Source organism: Meles meles, chromosome 10, assembly GCF_922984935.1.
Source record: "Meles meles chromosome 10, mMelMel3.1 paternal haplotype, whole genome shotgun sequence".
Classification (NCBI taxonomy): domain Eukaryota; kingdom Metazoa; phylum Chordata; class Mammalia; order Carnivora; family Mustelidae; genus Meles; species Meles meles.
The window spans coordinates 81,458,183-81,482,046 of NC_060075.1; the positions used below are offsets into that span (position 1 = coordinate 81,458,183).

At 34.7% G+C, this 23,864-nt stretch overlaps 1 protein-coding gene across 5 annotated transcripts in view; it reads left to right on the top strand.

Moving 5' to 3' along the window:
• Positions 1-23,864, top strand: part of PCLO (piccolo presynaptic cytomatrix protein) — a 439,326-nt gene that overhangs the window by 272,624 nt on the left and 142,838 nt on the right. For all 5 annotated transcript variants that reach the window (XM_046020420.1, XM_046020422.1, XM_046020421.1 and 2 more), the window contains exons 7-8: positions 9,678-11,865; positions 17,449-17,585. In XM_046020420.1, coding sequence (XP_045876376.1) covers positions 9,678-11,865; positions 17,449-17,585 — 2,325 coding nt within the window. The remainder of the gene's footprint in view (positions 1-9,677; positions 11,866-17,448; positions 17,586-23,864) is intronic.

The following is a 23,864-nucleotide window of genomic DNA, read 5'->3' on the forward strand; positions in this document are numbered from 1 at the left end:
CAGATGGTTTCTAGTGGGTAGAGGCCAGAGTTGCTAAGTAAACCCTGCATGGCACAAAACAGCCCACCCCAACATCAAGTCACGTGGTCAAAAATATCACCAGTGCCAATGTTGAGAAACCTTGATTGATTACTCGCATTGATGCCGGACCATGGTCTACATGCAGATCTGACAAATTATTTGTCTACTCTCTATACTTGTGGCCAAAACTACATTGGTCATGGAGCAACATGAAATGCTTTGCTGAAGCTCTGATTGTATCTGTCATTTCTGTGTTATCTACATTCTCTGTGACATTATCATCGAAGGAAATTACATTGGATTGTCACAGTTTTGTCTTTGACAAAGCCACACCGATTGCTACCCAGTACACTGCAATACAGATCATTGCTAATGCTGGCACATTTACAGTTTCATGGTTTGTCCTGGGATGTATGATAATTGGAGTTAATTTGGCCAGTGTGTAATTACCAGGATTGCCTTTTTGATTAGGAAGGAAGGAAAGAGAGAAAAAGAGAAAGAAGGAAAAAGAAAGAAAAATGGATGAGTGGAGATTTTAATATAGATACAGCTTTTCAAGGTGTTTATACATATACATAGGAATATATATTCACACACACACAAACACACAAATTTTATTTGCTCTTCCAGTTTCCTCTTTCTGTTTGCACAGAACACTCGCTGGATGTGTTTCCTTCTCACAGGTATTAACGCATCACCAGGCCAAAGTGCAACCAGATATCCTTGGTGTTTCTTGGAAAATGTATGTTTCATACTGTTCCCTCCACATACCAGTTACTCTCCTGATTAAGTCCCATTCATTCTTCAAGATCCAGTCTTCCTGAAAATCTTTAAAACAATAATTAAATAAAGGGCACCTGGTTGGCTCTGTCGGTTAAGCGTCCAACTCTTCACCTCGACTCAGGACATGGTCTCAGGATTGGGGGATCGTGCCTGGCGCAAGGCTCTGTGCTCATCGCAGAATCAGCACATCCCTCTCTGCTCTTCCCCTCCAACCCTGCATGCTCTCTCTCTTTCTCTCAGTCTCTTTCTCAAATAAATAAATAAAGACCCAGACTTTGTTATTGTCCTAATCCATCTTTCCTTCCCCAGTCTTAAGGTAAGCCCTTTTTATTTTGGGTCTCAATACGCTCTGTTCATGTGCTCTTCTAATTTACCAGCTGACTTGTTATGTAGATGATCTTTTAAGAGGTTGTGCTTTCTCTAGAAAATTATATTTGTATGAAAGTAACTTATTCATCAGTAAATCTATGTGGAATTATACTGTTTGGAAGTGAATCCACATCCCCATTATTTGACAGTAAAGGGCCTTCATCAGAACTTTTCCTGCTTAACTAAAAGAGTAAGCTTAAAAACTCAAGATATTATCATGATTTTGACATTTATGAAATAAAAATATGTTCCTATATCTCTTTAGTAGTACCATGGTTTAGAAGTGTATCTCTGATATTGACAATGAGAGCTGTTTAGCAAAAAACAAGTAGTTTCTTCATACAGCTTTCTAAAAGATATTTACAAGTCCCGATTTACAAGTTCTTTGAGAATGAGGTTTGATTGAGTTTATTTTATCTCATGCCTCTTAGTTCTGTGCCTTTAGTAGCTAAAACAATGCGTTAGTAGCTAAAACAATGAGTTAGATTTAGCAACTCCTGAAATAAATTAGTGAGCTGTATTTTGCTCCATTTATTATTTATAGCAATCAATGAATAATTTTGGTCTAGCATCTATTCTTAGTTCAGCTTTTTGAAAAAAAAATACGTTTCTTCCTTTACTCATCTTTAGATTGAACCTAGATTATTTTGACAAGGAGATAATGCACATGCATATATTTAAAGACTTTGGGGTAGTGTGTCCATATACCTTAGCTGTTTTTATTAATAGCCCTGACACCTCAGAAAGAGAAAAATTCCTTTCCTTTGCTATATAAGATGTATGTTATAAATTGATTCTCCTTAGAAAAATGTTGTTTAAAATAACTTTGGACAAGAAAACTTATCCTGGAGTTTATTTGCCTCTGATCACAATTACTTCCTAGGTACTGCAATGGAAATTAGCTATTCTTCCAGTCCCTCTTTAACCTCCATTCTATTGTTAGGACTTGCTGTCCCTTTCCCTTGCTTCACTCTTTGCACAGCTATTTTAAAATATTTTAAATTTATATATGCAGTACAATAATTTTTTTCAGATTAAGGGCACCGGATCTGTCTAAAAACAACTTTTGCCAAGCTAGTCATCAAGAAAAATCTTATTAAATGCCAAGAATTTTCTAGATTTTCATCATCATCTATAATCATAGCCTGCAACTACATCATCGTTAATCAGGATAAGCTTTCTTTTATACATTTCTTTTTCTAAGCAATTATATTGTTTTGATTCTCTGGGGATTCTTTACTCTTGTTTTACAATATATTGATTGGATTAGAATTAAATAACCAGGTTAGAAGTTATTTATGGTCTTGAAAATCAGCTCTTTTTAAATTATAAGTTGGCCACACATCATTTCAAATTCTGTAATATATTTCTGTCTGCCCTTGGGGATAATAACTAATCTAGATTCTTGTTTTAACTGATTTATTCCTTAGACAAACCAATAATATTGGGAAAAAAATACTAACCTCCTTTTTCATATAAGAAGACAGCCTCAGGGAGTTGAAGCTACTCGTCTCACAGCTAGTAAAACAGCAGAGCTGGGATTGAAACTTGAGTGTCTGCCCTGAGAGATTCAAGCTTTCAATCGCTGTGCCACACTTTCTCTCAGTCAGGAGGAATATGGCTGAAACCTTGACAAGTCTCCAACTTTGTGACTCTTTCTATAGTCAGAGTTAAAGCTATTTTGTTACCAATCAGAGAACAGCAAAGCTATTTAGGTTCGTGGAAACTGAGTAGTGACCTAGCTTAACTTAGTAAGTATCTACCAGCTTCCAACCAGTTTTGCCTCTTGCTTCCATGACTCATATCTGTGACACACAAAATATTAATAAACAGAAGTCATGGATGGTTAAATATTTGCCCTGCATGATAATTAGAAATCCCCAATACTTAGTATACTTCTTTAGCCCAAGACTTTATAAAAAGGAAGAAAGGAAGGGAAAGAGGGAGGGAAAGAAAGAAAAGGGAAAGGAAGAAGGGAAGCGAAGAGAAAGAAAAGGAAAAGGGAAGAAGGAAGAAAAAAGAAAAAAAGTTGAGTTAGACTAAGCCTGTTCTCTCAAGTAAAAATTATAAACTGTGAAAGGTAAATTAGGAAAAAAATTATGTGTATGAGCAGTGAATGATAAGAACTAATACAGTTCCTCATAGTTTTTTTTTTTTTTTAAGATTTTATTTATTTATTTGACAGACAGAGATCACAAGCAGGCAGAGAGGAGGAAGCAGGCTCCCTGCTGAGCAGTGAGCTAGATGCGGGGCTCGATCCCAGGACCCTGGGATCATGACCCGAGCCAAAGGCAGAGGCTTTAACCCACTGAGCCACCCAGGCGCCCCCTCATAGTTTTATTTTTTATAAGACTACATATGTACTCTCATTCCATTCAGTGAATTCTGCAGACTTCAGTTCTTGATTCTAAAACTAAAAATAATTTCAAGTTCTCATGTTATCCATTTATTCCTTCATTCATTCCTTAACAAATATGTGCACCCATTTCATAATCAGAAGCCATATCCTAATGATCAAGGTTTATGTTTGTTTCTGAAATTTAAAATAGTTGACTGCAAATTCACAATAAATAAATCTTATGAGTCAGGGAAATATGGTAGAGTGATTCTGAAATTGTGGCTTGTTCTTCCTCACAGGAAAATCTCAAGGAATAAGGAGAATTGGAACTCCAAAGGCAACTGTTAAGCATGCTACTTATTCTCTCTCATGTTCAATTCTTTTCATTTATTTAATAATAACAATTAAGTCATAAGGTTGTTATGAAGATCAAATTGAACAACTGTGTTATATTATGTATTGTGTACATCTGTTAATTTAAGTAAAGGTAGTAGAAGAATTCTAACACAAAACAGGTAAAGACACTAAGGAAATGAATTTTGAAGTAATTAAAAAAAACTGTGAAAAGAAAGGGTCATAGACAATATGATCTAATTAGAAATAAGTCTCACATACTTTCTTTTATTTTTCTGCTCTTAATATTTAGTAACTGGGAAAAGGGGAAGAGAGGTCTTTGGTTTATTATTAAGAAGAAGAGAAAAAGGCTTTTTGTAAAGAATATGCAGAAAACCTGGATACTAGTTGTGAATATGCTATTAAATGTTTAGGAATTTCGTTTACATCAGTTTATTTTTGTTTATTTGTTTCAACTTTTTTTAAAAAATGCCACTTAACATTAGTGTAATATTAGTTTCAGGAGCAGAATTCAGTGATTCATGACTTACAGACAATACCCAGTGCTCATCACAAGCGCCCTCCTTAATAACCATCTCCACCCACTTCCCCTCCAACAACTCCTCGTCGCTTCTCTGTATCTAAGAGTCTTTTTCCTGGTTTGCCTCTCTTTTTTTCCCTTGTGTTCTTCTGTTTTGTTTCTTAAATTCCACATGTGAGTGAAATCATGTGTTATTTTTCTTTCTTTGACTAACTTATTTTACTCAATCTCCATATATGTCTTTGCAAATGGCAAGGTTTCATCCTTTTTGATGAGTAATATTTTTTGATGAGTAATATTCCATTATCTATATATACCACAACTTGTTTACTTGTTTTTCCATTCATCAGTCAATGGACATTTGGGCCGTTCCCATAATTTGGCTGTTGTTGATAGTGCTGCTATAAACATTGTGGTACATGTGCCCCTTTGAATTAGTATTTTTGTATCCTTTGGATAAATTCCTAATAGTGCAATTACTGGGTCATAAGGTAATGCTATTTTTCACTTTTAGGGAACCTCCATACTGTTTTCTAGAGTAGCTGCACCAGTTTGCATTCCCACCAACAGTGGGAGAGGGTTCTCTTTCCCCGTGTTCTCGCCAGAATCTGTTGTTTCCTGTGTTGTTAATTTTAACCATTCTGACAGATGTGAGGTGATATGTATCTCATCATAGTTTTGATTTGTGTTTCCCTGAAGATGAGTAATGCTGAGCATCTTTTCATGTGCCTGTTAGCCACTTGGATGTCTTCTTTGAAAAAAAAGTCTATTCATGTCTTCTGCCCATTTCTTAACTGGATTATTTGTTTTTAGGGTGTTGAGTTTGATAAGTTATTTATAGATTTTTGGATGCTAGCCCTTAATCAGATAAGTCATTTGCAAATATCTTCTCCCATTCCAGTGGTTGCCTTTTAAAAGGTTTTACTGATTGTTTCCTTTGCTGCACAGAAGTTTATCTTGATGAAGTCCCAGTAGTTCATTCTTACTTTTGTTTCCCTTATCTCAGGAGATGTGTCTAGTAAGAAGTCACTATGTCTGATGTCAAAGAGGTCACTTTCCCAGGTTCTCCTCTAGGATTTTGGTGGTTTCCTGTCTCACATTTAGGTCTCTCATCCATTTTGAATTTATTTTTGTATATGATTTAAGAAAGTGGTCCAGTTTCATTCTTTTGCATGTTGCTGTCCAGTTTTCCCAAGACATTTGTTGAAGTGACTATCTTTTTTCCATTAGATATTCTTTACTGCTTTGTTGAAGATTAGTTGACCAGGTAGTTGTGCATCCATTTCTGGGTTCTGTACTCTGTTTCACTGATCTATGTGTCTGTTTTTGTGTCAGTACCATACTGTTTTGGTCACTACAGCTTTGTAATATACCTTGAAGTCCAGAATTGTGATGCCTACAACTTTGCTTTTCTTTTTCAAGATTACTTTGGCTCTTCAGGATCTTTTTTTTTTTTTTTTCATTTTATTTATTTTTTTCAGCGTAACAGTATTCATTGTTTTTGCACAACACCCAGTGCTCCATGAAAAATGTGCCCTCCCTATTACCCACCACCTGTTCCCCCAACCTCCCACCTCTTCAGGATCTTTTATGGTTACATACAAATTTTCGGATTGTTTGTTCTAACTCTGTGAAAAATGCTGGTGATATTTTAATAGGGATTGCATAAAATGTGTACATTGCCATGGGTACTGAAGACATTTTAACAATATTTGTTCTTCCAATCCATGAGCATGACATGTGTTTCTATTTCTTTGTGTCCTCTTCACTTTCTTTCACAAGCATTCTATAGTTTCAGAGTATAGATCTTTTACTTCTTTAGTTGGGTTTATTCCTAGGTATCTCTTTTTTCCATGTTTTTGTTTAAATTCTAGCAAGTTAACGTATATGGTAAAATTGGCTTCAGGTATAGAATTTAGTTATTCATCACTTATATATAATACCCGGTGCTCCTCACAACAAGCACCCTCCTTAATACCCATCACCCATTTTGCCCACCCCCCCCACTCACCTCCCTTCATTAACCCTTAGTTTGTTCCTAGGTATCTAATGGTTTTTAGTGCAGTTATAAACGGGATTGATTCCTTTTCTCTTTCTCCTGCTTCATTATTGGTGTATAGAAATTCAACAGATTTCTGTACATTGATTTTTATCCTGCAGCTTTACTGAATCTGTGTTTCAGTTCTAGCAATTTTTTGGTGGAGTCTTTCAGATTTTCTACATAGAGTATTTTTCTTGCTTCTTGAGGTAGGTTTGTATTCTTATATATTTCCCTCTTAGGACTGCTTTTACTGCATCCCAAAGGTTTTAGACTCTCATATTTGTTTCCATCTAATTTTTAACTTCTTTTTAATTTCCTGGTTGGTCCATTCATTCTTTAGTAGGATGTTTTTTAACCTCCATGTGTTTGTAGTCTCTCCAAATATTTTCTTGTGCTGACTTCAAGTTTCATAGCACTGTGGTTAGAAAATATGCATGGTATGATCTCATTCTTTTTATACTTGTTGAGGCCTGATTTGTGACCCTATTGTAATCTATTCTGGAGAATGATATATGTGCACTCAAAAAGAATGTATATTCTGCTGCTTTAGGATGAAATGTCCTGAATATATCTGTTAAGGTCAACTGGTCCAGTGTGTCATTCAAAGCCACTGTTTCCATGTTGATTTCCTGCTTAGATGATCTATCCACTGGTGTAAGTGGGGTGTTAACGTCTCCTACTATTATTGTATTATTCACAATGAGTTCCTTTATGTTTGTTATTGTTTTATGTATTTGAGTGGTCCCAAGTTGGGGGCATAAACATTTATAATTGTTAGATCTTCTTGTTAGATAGACTCCTTTGTTATGATATAGTGTCCTTCTTCATCTCTTGTTGCATTCTTTGTTATATATATAGAAATATATATATATATATATATATATATATTTAAGATTTTATTTATTTATTTGAAAGGGAGAGAGAGAGAGGGCAGGGTGAGGTGCAGAGAGGGAGGGAGAGGGACAAGCAGACTCCATGCAGAATGCAGAGCTGGGTGTGGGGCTGGACCCCACAACCCTGAGAGCCAAAACCAAGAGTCACATGCTTAACTGACTGAGCCACCCCAGTGCCCCTACAGCCTTTAATTTAAAATCTAGATTGTCTGATATAAGTATTAATACTCTGGCTTTCTTTTGGCATCCACTAGTATAAGTGTTTCTCCATCCTCTCACTTACAATCTATAAGTATCTTTAAGATGAAAAGGAGTCTTGTAGACAGCATATAGAAGGGTCTTGGTTTTTTGTCCATTCTGACACCCTGTGTCTTTTGATTAGAACATTTAATCCATTTACATTTGGAGTATTCATAGTTAAGAATTTAGTGTCATTTTATTGTTTTCCTTTATTCTGGAGATTTTCTTTGTTCCTTTCTAGTCTTTGTCATTTGAACTTTCTTTCCACTCAGAGAATCCCCTTTAATATTTATTATAGGACAGGTTTAGTGGTCACAAAATCCTTTAGTTTTTGTTCATCTGGGAAACTGTCTTTTTCTCTTTCTATTCTGAATGACAGACACCCTTGCTGGATAAAGTATTCTTGGCTGCATATTTTTCCCATTCAGCCCATTGAATATATCATGCCACTTTCTTCCAGACTGCCAAATTTCTGTGGTGAGATCTGCTGCTAACTTTATTTGTCTTCCCTTGTAAGTAAGGCACTTCTTTTGTCTTGCTGCTTTTGGGATTTTTTTCTGTATCTCTGTATTTTGCAAATTTGACTACTACATGTCTTGGTGTTGGCCTGCTTTTTAAAATTTTAATGGGAGTTCTCTGTGCCTCCTGAATTTGGATATCTGTTTCCTTTCCCAGATTAGGGAAGTTTTCACCTATAGTTTTCTCAAATAACCTTCTGTGCCCTTTCCCCTCTCTTCTTCTGGGCCTCCTATGATATAAATGTTATGCTTTATGGAGTCACTGAGTTCCCTACATCTATATACATGATAATATTTTTCTTTCCCTCTTTTATCAGCTTCACTGTTTTTCATAACTTTACCTTTTATATCACTTACTCATTCCTCTGCTTCTTCCATCCTTGTGGTCATTACAAATCCAGTCTGTTTTGAATCTCAGCAATTGCGTTTTCTACTTTGGTCTATTTTTTCGGTCTTTTTATCTCTGTGGTAAGGGACTCCCTGGTATCTTTTGTGCTTTTCACAAGTCCAGCTAGTATTTTTATGATTGTTGTTTTAAATTCTAGATCAAGCATATTACTTGTGTCTGTTTTAATTTTAATTAGATCCATGGCTGTGACCTTTTCTTGTTCTTTCTTTTGGGATGAATTCCTCCATCTTGGCATTTTGTCTAGGTCTCTGTCTTCTGTGTGTTAGGAAAGCCTGTCTGTTTACATCAGGTTATTGAAAATAATCTGTCGTGTCTTTTGATATTCTAAAATTGAATGTCAAAATCAGTGATTCTTATAATGAAAGTTTATGACTAATCAAATGAAACCTAACATATTTGATAGTTCATCAATGATATACCTTACCAGATTTTAAAAAAATATATTTCAGTGGGTTTTTATTATAGTCAGTTCCCTCTGCTTCATGTTTAACTTGCTAAAACATTAAGAATAACTAAAATTACTAAAGAATAATAAAATTGAAAAGAAGTATAAGACCCAAATGGCCATGAAAATAATGAAATATTAAATAGAAAGTTAATTGGATTCCTCTCTCTCTTTTTTTTTTTTTTTTTTTTGGAAAAAAGACATTAGGTATTTAAAGTTTCTCTTTCAAAATATTTCATGATTGGAATAGGAATGACAGCCACTGTTGGGTGGGATTGGGGGGAGAAGTGGGAATAAGAAGGTAGAAGCAAACAATTGAATTTAACAATGGTAAATGTGCATCTTCAACAAATATAACTTATAGACAGCTAACACAAATACTCTAGGAATACATTAGTTTTATGTGTACTAAACAGGATGAAAAATGAGTTTCTAGCATTCTCTTAAGAGTCTAACTAAAATATAAGTCTGTGTAGCAATGAGGTCTGTGCTTGATTTCAAAATTCACTTCTAATGTTACAGAAGTTAAAATAATAAATAACCAACTTACCAAGAAAGGAAAAATTATTCTTCAGTTAATGGTGTTTGTGACTAATAGTTGAAATAATATATAAAATTTTGTTTTATTATGTTGTCATGGCTAAAACATACATGAAATCATTTTAATGTAAAATGTAAGTTACAGAGTTTTTAAATCTTTTTTTCCCTTCTTAATAAAGTTCTGTTTTTTGTGTGTTTAATTATAGACAAAAGGTTCTCAAACCATGACACCCTCTGGCACCCAGAAAAAAGTTAAGAGAACTCTGCCAAACCCACCCCCTGAGGAGACCTCCACAGGCACTCAGTCAACATACAGCACAATGGGCACAGTTTCCAGGAGGAGGATCTGCAGAACCAACACAATGGCACGAGCCAAGATTCTCCAGGATATAGACAGAGAGCTTGATCTTGTAGAAAGGGAATCTGCAAAGCTGAGAAAGAAACAAGCAGAACTTGATGAGGAAGAAAAGGAGATTGATGCCAAGTTACGGTACCTGGAAATGGGAATTAACAGGAGGAAGGAGGCATTATTAAAGGAGAGAGAAAAGAGAGAGCGAGCCTACCTCCAGGGAGTAGCTGAGGATCGGGATTACATGTCTGACAGTGAGGTGAGCAGCACCCGACCAACCCGAATAGAAAGTCAGCATGGCATAGAACGACCGAGAACTGCTCCCCAAACTGAATTCAGCCAGTTTATACCACCGCAAACCCAAACAGAATCTCAACTAGTTCCTCCTACAAGTCCTTATACACAGTATCAATATTCATCCCCTGCTCTTCCTACCCAAGCACCTACCCCATACACCCAGCAGTCCCATTTTCAGCAACAGACTTTGTACCATCAGCAGGTTTCACCTTATCAGACTCAACCGACATTTCAGGCTGTGGCAACAATGTCCTTCACGCCTCAAGCTCAACCTACACCAGCCCCACAACCTTCTTACCAGTTACCATCACAGATGATGGTGATACAACAAAAGCCACGGCAAACCACATTGTATTTGGAGCCCAAAATAACTTCAAACTATGAAGTGATTCGCAACCAACCCCTGATGATAGCACCTGTTTCTACTGATAATACTTATGCTGTTTCTCATCTTGGGAGTAAGTACAATAGCTTAGACTTGAGAATAGGATTGGAGGAAAGAAGTAGCATGGCAAGCAGTCCAATATCAAGCATATCTGCAGATTCTTTCTATGCAGATATTGACCATCATACTCCACGAAATTATGTCCTAATTGATGACATTGGAGAGATTACCAAAGGAACAGCAGCATTAAGCACTGCGTTTAGCCTTCATGAAAAGGATCTGTCAAAAACAGATCGTCTCCTTCGATCCACTGAAACACGTAGGTCTCAAGAAGTGACAGATTTCCTAGCACCTTTACAAACTTCCTCAAGATTGCATAGTTATGTCAAAGCAGAGGAAGATCCCATGGAAGATCCCTATGAGTTAAAGCTTCTGAAACATCAGATTAAACAAGAATTCCGTAGAGGAGCAGAGAGCTTAGATCACCTTGCTGGTCTTTCCCATTATTACCATGCTGATACGGGTTATAGACATTTTCCCAAATCTGAAAAGTATAGCATTAGCAGACTCACACTTGAGAAACAAGCAGCAAAACAACTACCAGCTGCCATACTATATCAGAAACAATCAAAGCATAAGAAATCACTAATTGATCCTAAAATGTCAAAATTTTCACCCATTCAAGAAAGTAGAGATCTTGAACCTGATTATTCAAGCTATATGACTTCTAGCACTTCATCTATTGGTGGCATTTCTTCCAGAGCAAGGCTTCTTCAAGATGACATCACTTTTGGCCTCAGAAAAAATATTACAGACCAACAGAAATTTATGGGGTCATCTCTTGGCACAGGGCTGGGCACGTTAGGAAATACCCTAAGGTCGGCTTTGCAGGATGAAGCAGATAAGCCATACAGTAGTGGCAGCAGATCCAGACCTTCTTCCAGACCTTCTTCTGTCTATGGCCTTGACTTATCAATTAAAAGAGATTCTTCCAGCTCTTCCCTAAGACTGAAAGCTCAAGAGGCTGAAGCTCTAGATGTTTCCTTCGGTCATGCATCACCTTCTGGCAGAACTAAGCCTACCAGTTTACCAATTAGCCAGAGCAGAGGAAGAATACCAATTGTGGCCCAAAATTCTGAAGAAGAAAGTCCACTCAGTCCTGTTGGCCAGCCAATGGGAATGGCCAGGGCTGCAGCTGGACCCCTTCCACCAATATCTGCGGATACCAGGGATCAGTTTGGATCAAGTCACTCATTGCCTGAAGTTCAGCAACATATGAGAGAAGAATCACGAACTCGAGGCTATGACCGTGACATAGCGTTCATCATGGATGACTTCCAACATGCCATGTCAGACAGTGAAGGTAAATTGGGCCTCAAACTACCTTGTTACTCTCAAAACTCAAACTCTTATTTTTCTGCATGTTTAATTTTCCTTCTTCAAGGATGTATTCTACTTTTCTTAGTGCGTCTTTTGCATGTTTACTTCAATTTTATTTCTTGTAAATGGAAATTTGATATTGTGTATAGATTTCCTAGCATGCTTTTCTTTATTTCTTTTTAGTTTATTCTTTTATTGTTGTTTCTTGATTGTTTGCTTGATTTGTTTGGTGTCCACTTTTCTAAAACCATTATCAAGTAATTGTGTCAATAAAATATGGTCATCCTTTAAATCCATAGTTGGAAGGTTTTTCATTGTATGTTTCTTTTATTTTTTAAAAAATGCATTTCTAAATATATTGGTCAGTTCCTTTCAGTTTGTGAAATTTTTAATATTTAGAGCCATTAAGTACTATTCTGCTAGACTTTGTAATAGAAAACTATTTATGTTATTTTTGTGATATCATTGTTCATTAATTCAGAAAATGTTCTCTTTTTGAGAATCTTTGGCTAAATCCCTGATATTAGTGTAATGTAGAATTTTATAAGTCTCCTTAAATAAAGGATTAATATTTTTATTTCTTTCATTATGAATACCGTAATTGACAAGTTTGTGCATTTTGCATTATGTACAAGAAAGCTTAGCGCTAAATATGATATTGAGGAAAAAATAATCGTATCAGTATATGGGAAACATTCTTTAGATTTAGAATAAAAAATTTGCCTACTACTTTTGTGAGTTTAGCAAACTGAAGCCCTCCCGGCTGGTGTACCCATTTAGGCTTTTCCTTGGCTTTGCTTTTGGCATCATCCCATTTTTTTTATCCTAAACTGTTTTGCTAGTTTTTCTTTGAATAAATGATTTAAGGCAAATATATCTCTTAACCAAAAACTGGCTTATGACAATTTGTTGTTGTTTAATCATATAGAATGATGGAATTTTAGAAAATTATCTACTTTAAATATAATTGTGAAAACAAGGGAGGAACAGTAAGGTATTATGAGTCCTCCATGCCAGGAGGACTCATGGCTTTTGGTCCTCTTTTTTCCCCTCCCCCGATGGTTTATATTTGAATGTAGATGTGGTTTGAGTCTTGGAAATAAAATATTTCTCATTGAATTAAAATATTATTTCATGCCTTGGAAGACTGCAGAGAACTAAACTAACATGAACACCCTCCCTTTTAAATGTGACATTTTCCCTGAGGATTCACAGGAAAACGTGTGTTCATGAAAAGTATTTTTCTTCTATTCTATATGTAGACACTAATACAAATTTAGAAGTTCAAATCTAGATTTGAGTAGGATTAAAATAAGTCACTGAATCTGAAAGTGGACAGATTCCTTTTCTTAGAGAAATCCCAACAGATTAGTTCCTGTCTGATTTATTTTCTTCTCTACAGGCTATTGGATTGACCATTTTTATTGATAATTATTCAATTAACAAAACACTCTATTTGTATATTTTTTTACTTAATCAATTATTTGAATCTTTCTGGTTAAACAAGAGTTACGATATTATGTGGAAACAGTTTCTTTACTTTTTTCACAGTCCACATTTTACACACATTCTATACATAAAAAACGATTGCTACAGCGGAATAAAAAGATTCTTCAATAATCATATTGGTAAAATAAGATCAAAACTTTAACAGGTTTATGATATAATTGAACACCTAAGGCTATGTGTGCGCATGGAGCATATATTTGAGAAAATTTGACAGATTCATTTATTCTTCATGGATATTTATCAACATGGTACCAGACACTTAGATTTTTCTAGATATTCCAAAATGTGGCATTTATTTACATACAACCATATAAAAATAACCAGATGTTTTATTTCTCATTGATATGTTTGGATGATGGGATGATGTATATTCCTAATCGTCAAAGACTGTATGAAAAGTAATGTTTTCATAAAGTAGATGATGAGATGTCATGCAGCATACAAAATTATGAAACATGTAAAGATGATACCAAAGAAATAAATAATTAAAGTGAAATTTATTTAAAATTATACAATTAAACTAAAACATATTTAAAAATTAACTAGACAAGAAATTTAGTCATAAAAAACATGAGGGGGGTGCCTGCGTGGTTCAGTGGGTTAAGCCTCTGCCTTCGGCTCAGGTCATGATCTCAGGCTCCTGGGATCGAGCCCCGCATCGGGCTTTCTGCTCGGAAAGAAGCCTGCTTCCCCCTCTCTCTCTCTGCCTGCCTCTCTGCCTACCTGGCAGATCTTTCTCTGTGTTTAATAAGTAAATAAAATATTAAAAAAAAAAAACATGCGGATACAGAATTAGACAAAGGACAACTTGTATAACAAATTGAATTACGTATGTAATATTATGTATGTGAATTGTAGTGATTATTCTTAGAAGTTGTATGATTTAAATTATTACTTTTTTTTTTTTTTTTGCTTTTAAATCACTGGAACATACTCTTTTTCTTCTGGTAAAGCAGAGACCTACTTTTCTTTTGAAATTTTGGGATTCCTTGGGTAATTAAGGGAAAAAGTAGAAAATACTTTTCTAATTACATAACTCATTTGTAAACTCATGAAATACAAAGAAATTTTTAAATAAATTTTTACCAAATATATGCTATATCTTTAATACACTGATACAAAGATCACTCTGAGAAGTGTAACATACCAACAGGCTATTTAGTATCGAGTAGACAAAAGCAAATTTAACTGCCTTCAAATTGTTGTGTGCTTTCTCCAAATTCAATTAAACTCCAATTTATAGATGTTTAGAATATCTTTCAGATATCTTCTATATAACTTTAGTTAATTTTGAAATAGCTCACTTGAGGTAAAGTCTGGATAAGCATAATTTACATTGCTTAGTATTTATGGCCATCAGCTTGAAGTCCACAATTTGATGTGCATGTATGGTTGGTTAAGTACAGAGTAGGAAACCCTTTTTTGGAGCAGATTTGGAGGAAAGCTGAGCTAAAAACAGTCACGTTATATTTACTTCTACAAACACAAATATTTTGTTGAAAACATTCTTCCAAAGTATACTCTAAGCCAAAAAAAAAAATCAATATATCTCTTTGAAAAAAAAGTTTTCAACCAATATTTGATAGTTAATAGAATTGTACTATTCCTATAACTTTAGATAATGCTACACCTGAAAATAGCTTACTTTTATTTTACATTTAACATTTCAAGAAGATATCATCAGTTTAAAATAAGGAGGTGTTAATCTTCAGGCAATTATTTAAGTTACTTTGGAAATTTTTATAAAATTTAATTTTTAGTGCTCGCTTTGGCAGCACATATACTAAAATTTAATTTTTAAAGTACAGATCTACCATAGCAAATCAGAAAGTTGCAGTTATAAACAACTAGTATTTATGTCCAATTTACTGTAAGTTATGAAGACAGAATACAATGTAAAAGTAGATTCATTCACTCTAGTTGCACTTAATTGATCTATAAACTTTTATGCAAAACATGACAGATATCCTAACTTAGTTACATAATGAGTTTTTGTAAGAAATAATAGGCAATCAAAGTATATAATCAGAAACAAATTGAAGAAATTTGGTCAGGTTCAGATTCTGCTTTATTAGTATGGACATACCCAAGAAAATATAATTTAAAGGATTGTGTTTCAAATGCAATTTGCGAAGTTTTACATTCAAGTGAAAACACATACTATATAATCCAAGATATGCATTTATTTAAAATCAGTATAGATTATTTTTTCATGAGAAATAATAAGAATGTGTAAGAAGTAAATTAAGATTGTGTTACTATGGTTGGGAATAGTCTACTAAGTTTTTAAGAGATCCATGTTTACATTATACATTTATTTGGAACTTACTTACCAAGTATCTATTACATTAAACATTTTCTCAAATAAATTTAGTTTTTAGTGTCAAATTAAAACTATGAAAAACCATAATATATTGTCAAGGAGATTGTGAGTCAAGATTATATAAATATTAAAGTTCAAGGGATAGATTAATATTTATTTTTTAATAAGTGTATCATAATTGGGGTGTTTAACTTCTTTCTCTAGTTGACAATTAATTTTTCTGTTTCATTCATCTCCCAAACATTTATTATGGCATTGCAAGACATTGTTTTTAGTGTTGAGGGAGGGAAAAAAAAAGAAGATCTGAACCTTATCCTCAAGCAGCTTAGAATCTTCTATTAGAGATCAGATAAGAGCACATATGACCACAAACCAGGTATGTAACATTGCATTTCCTCAAATCAAAGAATGACTAAATTATGACATATCATCTATCATCATATTTATTGGGGAGAAATGCTGTGGTTAATCACAGGAGATGACCACAGGACCAAGATCACAGGAATTATGGAGGTGAGTAGTGGTGTATATGCTATGGGTTTGCTAGTCTTAGCAGCAAAGATATAATGGAACTTGCTTGGGGAAAAAATTATGTTAGGAAGTTTTGGAAGAAAAGACAATCAAGGATATAGACAGAAAAAGAAAGCTATGATGAGTTAGGAGAACTCAAAAATATGGTGTTGTAGATGCTAGAGTTTCAAGGAGACCTAAGTTGATAGCACCATCAACAAATCTTCAGGACAGGAACTGGAGGACTGCTCCAGCTGCCATTTGGAAAGCAGCAGTATATTTCCAGAGACGCTTTTTATAAATCAGGTATTGTTTTGCAAAGAATAAAGCTGTATAAGAAGCCAAATTCTATATATCAAGTAAAGTGAGATTTTTTGGTCACTTAATAGCTTTTAAAAACGTTGGAAATAAAGAACTGAATGGGATGAATCACTTAAAATAATTATGTACTTAAATATGGGTACATTTTCAAAAATATTTTAAGATGCCAAGTTTTGTCATCTTATAAATATAAAAAGCAGTCAGTCAGCTCTTCAACCTAATTCCTGAATCCATGGCCATGTGGAAAATAATTGTTTAATTTTTAATAAAATATTCTAAATATGTTTTAATTGTAGGCTGCCAGGTAGTATGGCACATATGTTCCTTGCAATAATACCTGGGATCCTCTTAGAAATTTAAGTGTGCTCATTTATTTATCAAATGTCATAGAAATGTCATGTTTTCAAAAATACTCACTTGATGTTTAAAGCCAGCAGCTGAATGTTAGTAGTGATTTATAGTTTAGTGGGAAAGTGACAGAATGTTCCATACCGAAGGAAGCCATTTTCCTTAGATTTTAGTGGTAAGTTCTAAGTAGTGGGGAGAGAGGAGGAGGTAGGAACTGAAGTGTTGAGGTTGAATTGAATGACTTCTGAGGAATATTCACTTGTTCTTCTATTCAGTCACTATCTAAATTTCTTCTCATTTAAAATTTAATTTTGTTTTATTTTTCTCTGAGAAGTTGAACAGGTGTGTACATTATTTTTTTTTCTAAGTTATTCCATGGTACAACATTTTCATCATAGTATTGGAAATGATTTTTTTCATCGTCTTGGGAGTTGTATTTGAAATGCATGAATAGTTAACAAGCCTGGAGCATGTTGGTACTTCGGAACATCTGCTGTCCTCTGTCATCTGTATTAGTTGTGGTTGCAATGTTTGATATTTCCTTGGTCTCCAAAGCCTATCATCTGCGTCGTGAAGAAACAGATTGGTTTGACAAACCCAGGGAGTCTCGTTTGGAAAATGGACATGGTCTGGATCGCAAACTGCCAGAAAGATTGGTCCACTCTAGACCAGTTAGTCAACATCAAGAGCAAGTAAGTGCTATATTGAGAAATCTCTTTTAGATTTATCCCCCACTGCCACAAAAAAAATCCATTTATCATCCAGTCAATTCATTAATCAGTCAATTGGTCAATCAAACAGTCATCCTAAATTGGTCTCAGTTATCCTAAATGCATGGGACTTTTGTCATTCAAGTTCATAAAAAAAATTTTTTTTCAGTAACTTAAAATACTAAGTACCTTACTTAATCATCCCTGGATATCAACATTGCAACATAGCTGTGGTGCTTCTACTGGGCAATTTAAGTGATTATTTCTTAAAAAATAGTTAAGCCAACACTATTACCCAACACTATTATGCAGGAAAAATACATGTAGATCCCTTTTTTAAAATTTTAATTTTATTTTTTCAGTGTTCCAAGATTCTTTGTTTATGCACCACTCCCAGCTCCATGCAATACATGCCCTCTTAATACCCACCACCAGGCTCAGCCCACTCCTCCCAACCCCCTCCCCTCCAAACACCCAGTTTCTCAGAGTTCACAGTCTCTCATGATTTGTCTCGCCCTCCGATTTATCCCAATTGATTCATGTAGCTCCTAAATATCTTACAGAATGTTGGGTGAAATAGATAAGTGTAATTTTAGTGCTTTCCAATAACTGTGTTTGGGTGTTAAGAAATAGCAATTAAGGGGTGACCAAACCAAGTCAGCTGGGGACAGGGAAGGCTTCACTCTGGGAAAGAGGGGAACGTATATTTTAGAGTCTATTATATTTTTTATATATATCTTTAGATTTTTATCATCATAAAAACTCAAACGAGGCTCTCTCTCTGCCTGCCTCTCTGCTTACTTGTGATCTCTGTCAAATAAATAAAATCTTAAAAAAAAAAAACTCAAACTAGGTACTATTAATATCCATTTATTTTTTTTTAAGGTTTACTTAGAGAGAGAGAGAGTGTGTGTGTGTGTGTCTGTGTGTGTGTGTGAGCATGGAGAGGTTGGGGGGGGAGACGGAGGGGGAGAGGGAGAGAGATAATCTCAAGCAGACTTCCAGCTGATCCACGGAGCCTCATGCAGGGCTCAAACTCACAACCCTGAGATCATGACATGACCTGAAATCAAGACAGATGCTCAACTGACTGAGCCACCCAGGTGCCCCAATTAATATCTATTTATAGGTGAAACTAAAACTTAGAGATAAATTTCACAGTTAGATAAATGTGATGTCAAAATTCATGGTCATATTCACTTTAGAGCAAATGAAGTGGTGTTTGAATTTTGAAAGACACATAGGAGATCAAAGTTAGATAAATTGAGGGAGATTCCTCTGGTAAGCCTAGTGGCCTAAATCAGTTTCCCTAAGACATCAGATATTTGTAGGCTGTGTATCCATAAACTTTAAATACCCATAGAAGAGAGAGTTGAGTTATTTCTTATACATGAATTCCTAAATAATCCTGTCTGATTACTGATTCTCTGATATAGAAGACAACTCGGTTTTGAAAATCAAAAGTAAACCATATGAACTTAACTGTGATTTACTTCAGTGTTTGTCACATTAAAGTGTAGAAGAGATGACTTTCATTACATGTAAGTGCCATTGAAAAGACAGTATCTATACTCAAATTTGATTTCTTTCCAAAGGAATTTCAGTTTTCATGGACAAATTTCAAGATTTTAAATAGAGTATCTTGGGAGCACCTAGGTGGCTCAGTCAGTCAAGGGACCAGCTCTTGACTTTGGCTCAGGTCATGATCTCAGGGTCCTGGGATGGAGCCCCACACCAGATTCCAGTCTCAGTGAGGAGTCTGCTCTAGGATTCTCCCTCTCCCTCTCCCCCTTCCCTGCTCTGTCTCTTTCTCTCTTTAATTAATAAATAAATCTTTTTAAAGAATAATTTCTTTATCTCAAAATTTTGTTCTATAGTGGATTTATACATGCTATCATATTTTCTAGAAATACTAGAATTATTTTTTATATGTTATAAATATTCTTTTCAGCTCTGTCAAATAAATAAATAAAATCTTTAAAAATTGTATTTATATCTATAGTTCAGTCTCATCAATTAGATCAGCCTGATGAGCACAAAAATTAATAAAATCATCCTGAACATGTTTATAAAATGTAAATTTACCTCTTTTTATCTATAATCACTAGAATAATCTGTCAGTTGAAAATAGCTTCCTTGAATATATTTTACTGTAAGAATCCATCTTTGTTGACTTGCTTTTTATATCTTACCTGTCTCATTTGTTTCTTTGAAGCTTATTTTTCCCACAAACCCATATTAAGTCAATGAAAGCACAGATCCTGTAAAGAAATCTTAATAATATGAAATATATAAATGGAAAGCTAGAAAATAGCTCCTGTTCAATTACTTTATGACATTACTATTTCCATGGATATTTAGAATAGTCTTGCTCAACTAATCTATTCAACCAGTATTCTTGAAGGATACATTTTAACATAATCTGTGTCCACCTCAAAAAATATTTTCTGGAATTCTTTTGTATGTAGTTGGAACATTAACGACCTTAATGGCACTTTTTGATTCTAGTTTTCTGTTATTAACATCTGCAGCTTTATGATTTTAATCTGCTGAGGATATAATCCATTGTATTTAAATAAAATATAGACCAATATAATGCCAAAATTAAGTAGAATATATTTAAGAATCATTCCATGAATTTCCTGCTATTTTTAATAAAGTAGAAAATGTGAGGATCCTTGGTAGAATTATTTATAAGTAAATGTAATAAAGTAATGTGTAACTTCTTATTAAAAGTTATTTTTTACATTTATAAGGTTTTTACATTTTTTTACTTTGATAACTAACATACAGTCAAAAAAACTACTCATGCAGTTACCAAAACAGCAAATAGGCAGAATTATAAACTAGTTATAAAGTGAACAACCACATAACCAACACAAAGACCAAGAAAGGGAATATGCTTGCCCTAGATACCACTGTGTGCCCCTTCCAGATGGTAATCTTCAACCTCCTTTAGAGAAGTAACAAATATGCTAAATTTGTGACAATAATTTCTTTGTTTTTCTACATATAGTTTTTTCTAAACAAGCTACATAGAAGATGACATACGGTTTGATTACATTTACATAAAACTCAAAATTCATGGGGTTTTTGCGTTAATATTTATCTTCAGGTACTGTTTTTGTCATTAGTTATCATAACTGTGTTTTGGTCTAGAAAGAATAGCAAAATGGCGTTCTCATTTTATTCACTTGTTTCATCTCCAATCATAAACAGGTAATATTGAGCTCTTGGTTCTAATAAACCCAGATGCTTTTATTTGGAAACTTACACATAACAAGAATTTATACTCGTAAAGTGCCCTGGAGGGAAAAGTAATAAAACCAAATTGATTAATGCAAACATGAACTTATCTGCTTAAAAAATAACATATAAAAATATATGAGAAACAAAAAATGTTTTCTGAATTTTTATTAGACTCAAAATCATATTATTATTTGAATATATACATTTGAATATATTATATATCTATTTGAAAGGAAACATATTTGCTTTATTCACTTCATTTATAAATAGGGTTAATAGCCTTTGCAGGGTAATTATAAAGGCCAACATTCTTGACTAGTACCAAATGCCTCCACATCCTACACTAAAGCCCTTGCCTACTGCAATCTTCATGCAACTGTAATATTGAGATAATTAAGCTCCACTGAGAGAGCCATTCTTCCTCTCTGTTCTGGGCCTTTGGATGTCTTGTTCCCTTTCCATGAACACTCTTTCTGCTCTCATCTCGGCTACTCTACTCAGCATTTAGGACTCCATCTGTGTGCCTCATCTTACAAGAAAGTCTCTCATCCTAACACCACCACCTCCCACACAGCAGGGCAAGTGTTCTTCCTTTGTGCTCCAATAATATTGCATGCATTATGTCAAAGGCTATGAGCAACTAGAGAGCCTTGGCTCCCTACTCCATTTACCGTAGTCCTATACAGTGCTTAACACAGTACGTGGGACACAGGAAGGACACTCTCTTCTCTGCCTCTAGCATGCACGGTGTTTAGGAGAGGAAAAAGGATGAATGTCCGTTTGCATCAAAGGTATGTTAACACAAGTGTTATTATTTCATAAGTATGACGGCTCAACTATTTGTGAAAATATTTGTAGAGAAGAAGAATCCTTTTGGTGGCAGACATAAAGTTAATAGCTCTTTGGTGCAGAATCACCAAAAGACAGTAATATCAGAGACCATACGGTGGAGAAATAGGTGTGGGCACTACTTGACATCAGTCCTGCCGTCCTTCCTCCTCTCACTCTGCAGAAGCAACACTGACACTGAAACTCCATCTGCTGGAGAACTCTTTGAACACTCACCTGCAAAGCTTAGAAAAAAGCTAAGCTCCAACTAGTTCATGCATGGAAGACAGAGACCACGGCTTTCTACAGATTTTTGGTCACTTTGATCATAATTATGGCAGCTTAATGTTTTTGATTTATTAAGTGAGCTCGTGATGCTAGCTATAGAAATTACAGGAGGTGCTGTGAGATGTTCTGAAAGCAACATTGTATGGAAATAAAGATGCTAATATCCCTTCTGCTAACATCGTATGTACAAATTAGAAGGTGATAATGGGTAGCTCATAAAATTCTGCTGCAAAATTTGGAAAATCTTACGGCTATCCTAGACTGGGCAACAGATAGACTTGAGTTTACATCACCTTTTGCCTGGTCTAGAGAATTGGAAAGAATAGCAATAATGAAAATGCATTTTCTTACTTTATCATTGACCAAGTGGGAAAAAAGTGACTTTTTAAGATTGTTGTCAAATAAAACATGAACTTAAAGATACTCAAAATGAAATAATACCAATTTTGATTAGTTATCTACAGTACCAAAGGAAAGTTCAGTTATATCTAATAGTTGTAGTATTTTCACTGAACATGATTTAAATTTCAGTTAAAAAAATTGAGATCTTTAAATGCAGATGAGGGGAGGGAGGAATAAAAGTTGAAGAAGGGAAATGGAGAAAAGATGAAGGGAGGGAAAGTAAGAGGAGAGAAATTGAGCGGGAAGAAGAAAGTAGACAGAGGTAGACAGATACCGACACAGAGGAAACAAGGCAGGGAGAATCAAGGAAAAATGTATACACTCCTCTTGCCATGAATATAAATAAGTAAGGTTTTCGGTGGCTTACAAAGTTGTAGTGGTACAAATTATCTACATGAACTGAGTATACTGCCTATAATTTATTCACAATCTTGCAAACATTTTAGTTCTACTTTGAAGAGTTCAGATAATATCCCTGGACTCAACAGGATTCTGCTGTTGTTTGGGGAGTGTTTTCTGTTCATCAGAAACCTGATTACCCTTATTCTTTCCTGAAGAGAAGAAAAGCTACAGGCTATAATTTAAGCTTGCATTTCTCAATACATATTTTACTTTAAATATGTAGAATTCTAACAGTCTTACGGATGAATTTACACATTAAAACCACACAACTATTCAGGGAATCACAAACCAACATCTCTTGGGTTCTGACTTCTATTTAATTTTGGTTTAGCACTCTCACACACTTCTTAAACGCATTCTGAAATAGGTAATATTGCATGTCTCTTGACTAAACTTTATTTTGTTTGTAATTATAGTCAAGTTTTTCTAAGGTGATGGGACACTTCATAGTAATAAAATCCTCTTAATGTAGATATGACTAAATATTTCACTATTTCTATCTCCTATTATTTCACAGATCTCATGTAAAAGCAAAGTCCCATAAAATACAAAACACAAGTTTGTATTCACTAATTTTTTTTTGTTTGTTTCAGAAGTCTCATTTTGCCAGGGGGAAACAGAGATAATGCAATCTCTAGTAGTCTCATATTCAAGTCTCAATAATGAGAATTTGGATCACAGGCTTGCAACAATAGCTTTCAGGGTTGGTTCTTCTACCCGAAGGAATGTCAACAGTAAATGAGAAATAACTCCGGCCAGTAACACAGCTTTGAATAAAAGGAAAGCCTCAGAAAGAATTAGAATGAGCAAAGGCTTTCTTTATGTAGAACTGGTCTCAGCATCCAATGTACATTGACACTTCTGGTAGATACGCATAGCAAAAGCACAACTCCACAATAAAATCAAAGCAACACAAATATAAAGCAGTCCTATTAGAGTGATAAAGATGTACAGTATGAGGATTTTTTTCCTGCCTTTTCTCCTCTAGTACCACTTAATTGCTGAAAATTAGAAATAGCTTTCCATTTCTGGGCTGCCCAGAGCAAGAACAGAGACACAAACATTTTCACATACATTGTCTTCCACTATCTT